Source organism: Rhincodon typus, chromosome 28 (assembly GCF_021869965.1).
Source record: "Rhincodon typus isolate 14 chromosome 28, sRhiTyp1.1, whole genome shotgun sequence".
Classification (NCBI taxonomy): domain Eukaryota; kingdom Metazoa; phylum Chordata; class Chondrichthyes; order Orectolobiformes; family Rhincodontidae; genus Rhincodon; species Rhincodon typus.
The window spans coordinates 783523-789600 of record NC_063359.1 but is presented as its reverse complement, the minus strand read 5'-3'; the positions used below and the strand labels follow the sequence as shown (position 1 = coordinate 789600).

Here is a 6078-nt window from a genome sequence, read left to right as displayed (position 1 = left end):
CCGGGAATCACACTGTCTGGGAATCACACTGTCAGCTCTCCCAGGAATCACACTGTCAGCTCTCCCCGGAATCACACTGTCAGCTCTCGCGGGAATCACACTGTTTGCTCGCTAGGAATTCTCACTGTCTGCTCTCTCAGAATTCACACCATTCTATCTCCTGGAATTCACATCATCCTCTCTCCTGGAATTAACACCGTTCTCTCTTCCAGAATTCTCACTGTCTGTTCTTCCGGAATTCACACTATCCTCTCTTCCGGTAATCATGCTGTTTGCTCTCCTGGAATTCTCACTGTATGCTCTCCCAGAATTCTCACTGTTGAATGAAAATGAGTTAGTAGGTGGGTTAGTAAGATTGCAGATGACACAAAGATCGGGGGAGTTGTGGATAGTGTGGCAAGTTGTCAAAGGATACAGCAAGATATAGATCAGTTGCAGATATGGCAAATGGAACTTAATCCAGGTAATTGTGCGGTGTTGCACTTTGGGAGATCAAACGTTAAGGAAAAATATACAGTTAATGGCAGGACCCTGATTAGCACTGATGTATATAGGAACCTTGGGATTCAAGTCCATAGCTCCCTGAAAGTGGCCACGCAAGTAGATAGGGTGGTAAAGAAAGTGTATGGCATGCTTGCCTTTATTGGTTAGAGAACTGAGTACAAGAGTTAGGATGTCATGTTGCAGCTTTATAAGACTTTGGTTAGGCCACACTTAGAACATTACATTCAATTCTGGTTGCCACATTACAGGAAGGATGTGGAGACTTTGGAGAAGGTGCAGAAGAGGTTTACCAGGATGCTGCCTGGATTAGAGGGTATGAGCTATAAGGAGAGACCAGAAAACCTTAGGTTGCTCTCTCTGGAATGGCGAAGGCTGAGGGGAGACTTAGTAGAAGTCTATAAAATTATGAGATGCATAGATAGAGTTGGCAGTCAGAATCTTTTTTCCCAGAGTTGAAATGTCTAATTCCAGGTGGCATGCGCTTATGTTTTGAGGGGGAATGTTCAAAGGAGATGTGAGGGGCAAGTTTTTTTTATACAGAGAGTGGTAGGTGTCTGGAATGTGCTGCTGGGGTGGTGGTGGAAGCAAATACAGTAATATTTAAAGGACTTTTACATAAGCACATGAATATGCAAAGAATGATGGGATACAGGCCAAGTGCAGGCAGAAAGATTAGTTTAATTTGACGACGTGGCACAACATCATGGGCCGAAGGGCCCGTTCCTGTGCTATTATGTTCTATGTTCTGTGTTATACCTGCTCTCTCGGAATTCTCACTGTCGGCTTTCCTGGAATTCACACTGTCTAATGTGACCTGGGGGATTTGGGGCAGAAGTTGCCCCTTCCTCAAGTATGGATAAAGCTGGTAAGTATGATGAATTCATCAGGTGAGAGATCAAACGTCAGTTCCCATTATTGAGTTACATTCTCACAGTTGTTCTTAAATACAATCCAAATATTATTTACATGGTCAAACATCCAATGTTGATGCTTAGTATTTGCAACTCCTCAATAAATTTATTGCCAATTAATTTTCAATGAGGAATTCTTTTTCATTAGTAATGTGGCACCCTGGATCCACATAACACTCAAATCCCAATGCACCCAAAGCTCACAGAATTTTCAAAGCAATGGAGTATTTGGAATTTGAAATTCCCTTTTGGTACACACATTGTCCATTAGTAACCAATGACCAAGTGTGATCCACTCGATCAAAATCCTCTCTCCTGCACAGCCCCCGCGCAATATCTGAGTTGCCCTTGGGATTTTGTTGCATTTCCCAGTCACTGGGTCAAGCTGTGACTAATGATTAATGAGAAAAATCAACATTGGATGTTTGACCATCCCTTCCTGTAACTAATCTAGGATTGGGAAATCCTATATAAGTTCCTGCTGCTGCATGTTGTTACTCATTTGTGTTATTTTGGATTTGACTGGAGAAAATGAGGTGCAGTGTTGTGTTGCTGTTTGCTGTGCTCTCCCTGAGAACCGGAGCTGCCGTCCCCCTGAGTGAAACTGACTATGATCAGGTTCAGGAAAACTTTGATTTGAATCAGGTAATTGATGTTAGATTTAACACAGTAAAACTGGTTTCCTGGGTTTTGGAGACTGTAGTCCTTCCTTTAAATTCAATTATGGGATGTGGGCAGCATTAATTGCCCTTAAGAACATAGAACATAGAACAGTACAGCACAGTACAGGCCCTTCGGCCCACGAAGTTGAGCCGAACTTTTACCCTAAACCTAAGGTCTATCTAACCTCCACCCCTACATTATACTATCATCCATATGCCTATCTAATAGCCGCTTAAATGCCCCGAATGAGGCCAACTCTACTACCCTCTCTGGCAATGCATTCCACACCCCTACCACTCTCTGAGTAAAGAACCCACCTCTGACATCTCCCCTATATCTACCTCCACTCACTTTAAAACTATGCCCCCTCATAATAGGTACCTCCATCCGAGGAAAAAGTCTCTGGCTGTCCACTCTATCCATACCTCTGATCATTTTGTACACCTCTATCAAGTCACCTCTCATCCTTTGCCGTTCCAAAGAGAAAAGCCCTAGCTCTCTCAAACTTTCCTCGTAAGACATTCCCTCCATTCCAGGCAACATCCTGATAAATCTCCTCTGCACCTTATCCAACACTTCCACATCTTTCCTGTAATGAGGCGACCAGAACGGGACACAATACTCCACATGTGGCCAAACCAGGCTTTTGTACACCTGGAGCATAACTTCACTGCTCTTGAACTCAATCCCTCTATTAATGAAAGCTAACACACCATACGCCTTCTTAACAACTCTATCCACCTGGGTGGCAGCTTCAGGGAACTGTGGACATGAACCCCAAGATCCTGCTGCTCCTCCACACTACCAAGAATCTTTCCATTAACCCTGTATTCTGCTTTCAAGTTTGTCCTTCCAAAATGAATCACCTCAAACTTTTCAGGGTTAAACTCCATCTGCCACTTCTCAGCCCAGCTCTGCATCCTATCAATGTCCCTTTGTAACTGATAACAGCCCTCTGCACTATCCACAACTCGACCCACCTTCGTATCGTCCACGAACTTACTAATCCGCCCTTCCACTCCTACATCCAAATCATCTACAAAAATCACAAATAGAAGAGGACCCAGGACAGATCCTTGTGGTACACCACTCGTAACTGAGCACCATGTTGAATATTTCCGTCCACTACTACCCTTTGTCTTCTAAGGGTCAGCCAATTCTGAATCCACTCTGCCACATTTCCCCCTATCTCATGCCTCCTTACCTTCTGCGTGAACCTACCATGGGGAACCTTACCAAATGCCTTACTTAAATCTATGTATACCACATCCACTGCTCTACCTTCATCCACGTGTTTGGTCACCTCTTCAAAGAATTCAATAAGGTTTATGAGACATGATCTACCTCTCACAAATCCATGCTGACTATCACAAATCAAACTGTGCCTTTCCAAGTGATCATAAATCCTATCTCCCGAATGTATTAGTTCACTTCCTGGCTCATGCTCTCTCCACTCCCGCCGCTGAAAGCAAGAGGGGTAAAGGTGGGGGTGAACTGCCTTTCTGAACCGCTGCAGGCCATGTGCTGTAGGTTGACCCACAATGCCCCTAGGGATGAAATTCCAGGATTTTGATCCAGCCACAGTGAAGGAACGGCAATTTATTTCTCAGTCAGGATGAGAAGTTGCTTGGAGGGAATCTTGTAGTGTTCCCCATGTATCTGATGCCCTTGTCCTTGATACAGAGTGTTGGTCTGAAAGGTGTTGTCAAAGGAACTGTGGTGCATTTCTGCAGCACATTCTTGTATATGGTGTAGCAACAGAACACCCTGTTGTGGAGGGAGTGGATGCTTGTGGATGTGGTGCCAGTCAAGGGGGCTGTTTTGTCCTGGATGGTGTCAAGCTTCTTGAATGTTGTTGAAGCTGCAATCATCCAGGAAGTAGATGTATGTAAAAGTAGGGATCTTTTGCTACAATTGGATGGAGGTTGTATCTTGAGAATTGGGTATGCGTTTTGTCTCCTTTTGTAAGCAGGGAATGTTCACTCAGACAATTCCTGGAATGAAGGAGCTAATCACAAGGAAATGTTGAATAAGTGATCATAAAGAAATATTTACGATTCTGAGGGGTGTTGATGGACTAGATGTGGAGAGGATGTTTGCTTTTGTGGAGAAATCTGGAACTGAGGGCACAGTTTAAAATAAAGGTACTCCCATTTAAGACAGAGAAGAGGAGGAATTTCTTATCTCAGAAGATTGTTAAACTTTGGATGTGTCTCTCTTCGGAGAGCAGTGGAGGGCGGGTCATTGAATATCCTCAAGGCTGAGTTACAGAGATTTTGATCAGTGAGGGTTACAGAGGTCAAACAGGAAAGTGGAGTTGAGGCTTCAACCAGACAGACCACAATCTCACTGAAAGGTGAAGCACACTCAATATGCTGAATGGCCTACACCTGCTCCTATTTGATCTTAGGATCAATATCCATTGCTGAATGAACAAAAATGACCTTCACTTAACCTTGGGAAGACTAGAGCCAAGATTTAGGTCCATGCTCCAAACTCCATTCCCAAACTCCCAACTCTATCTCTTTCCCACAAAAATCTCTGTGGCTGAACCAGGCTGTTCTCGAGCTAAGTATCATGTTCCAACTCGCTGCTGGACTGCCTCTCACATTTCCTCCTCTAGCCAGAAACTTTAAATCATCCAAAATATGGCTCCTGTGTCCTTGCTCCCACTAAGATCCTTTCACCTATCATCACTATTCTCTCTGACTTATACTTCTTATTAGTAACATCTCAACCTTAAAATTCTCATCGTGGTCTTTGAAATCCCTCCGTGACCTCAGCCCTCCCGACCTCTGGAACCTCCTCCAGCTTCACAACTCTCTGAGAGATTTATATCCTTCTAATTCTGGCCTCTCTAGCTTCCTCACTTTAATTCACCACATCATTGGCAGCTGTGCCTTCACATGCTTGGGCCCTTGGCTCTGGAAGTCACTCCCTAAACTTCCCAGCATCTCTACCCCACTTTCCTCTTTTTAGCTGATCCTTCAAGCTCCCACTTTGACCACACTTTGCTCTTTTGCCTAATATTGCCTTCTGTGACTCAGTCATAATTTGATTTATCATATTCCTGGGTAACACCTGGAAGTTTTTATACTGTTAAAGGTGCTATATAAATGCAAATTAATGTTTTTGGTTTAATACAACAAACTTCAATCCGTGGATTATATCCTATGGTTGTAACTACTTTGCTTTTCTTCAGTTTCTTGGGACATGGTTTGCACTTGCAACTGGCTGTAACTGTTCCTGGTTCAATAAATATAAGGATACAATGACAATTGCTAAGGTAACATTATCAACGTCCGAGGAATCGAATAAGTTGATCGGCAAGTTTGAATTTGATAGGTGAGGATACTTATTTAGATTTTGTGTGTGATATCCAGCAATTCAAAATGACAAGGGATGTTTCTAATTTAAAGAGTATGATAAGGGGGAATGAGGAGCACAGTTAACACTTCGGGTTTCTGACCTTAATTCAGAGTTAACAGTGCAGAGTGTAGTGTGTGGAACTGACACTGCAGTGTGTGCAATTGAAAGTGTAGCATGTGGAATTGGCAATACAGTGTGTAGAATTGATAGTAGTGTGTGGAACTGACCATGCAGTGTGAGGAAGTGACAGTGCAGCGTGTAGTGTTTAAAATGGACAGTGCAGTGTGTGGAGTGTGGAACTGACAATGCACTGAACAATGGACAGTGTGTGCACTGACAGATCAGAGTGCAATGTATATCATGTGGACCTGACAACTAGTGTGCAATCTGTGGTATTGACAGTGCAGTGTGCACTGTGTGGAATTAACACTGCAATGTGTAATGTACGGAATTAACAGCGCAGTGAGCAATGTATGCAATGGATAGTGTAGTGTGTGGAACTGACAAAAAAATTGTCAGAAAAATACACAAAATGAGGGAAATGACTTTGTGAACAAAGTTACTGATGTGAAATTTGTTAATTTCAGTGTTGAATCTGGGTGTTTAAAAACACGGCACTGTCAATACCACA

The 6078-nt window shown here is 43.2% G+C and overlaps 1 protein-coding gene across 1 annotated transcript in view; it reads left to right on the top strand.

Moving 5' to 3' along the window:
• The first annotated feature begins 1930 nt into the window (after nt 1-1930).
• Nucleotides 1931-6078, top strand: part of LOC125486407 (protein AMBP-like) — a 37317-nt gene continuing 33169 nt past the window's right edge. The window contains exons 1-2 of the mRNA XM_048613833.1: nt 1931-2060; nt 5281-5423. Of these exons, the coding sequence (XP_048469790.1) occupies nt 1947-2060; nt 5281-5423 (257 nt within the window). The 5' untranslated portion in view covers nt 1931-1946. The remainder of the gene's footprint in view (nt 2061-5280; nt 5424-6078) is intronic.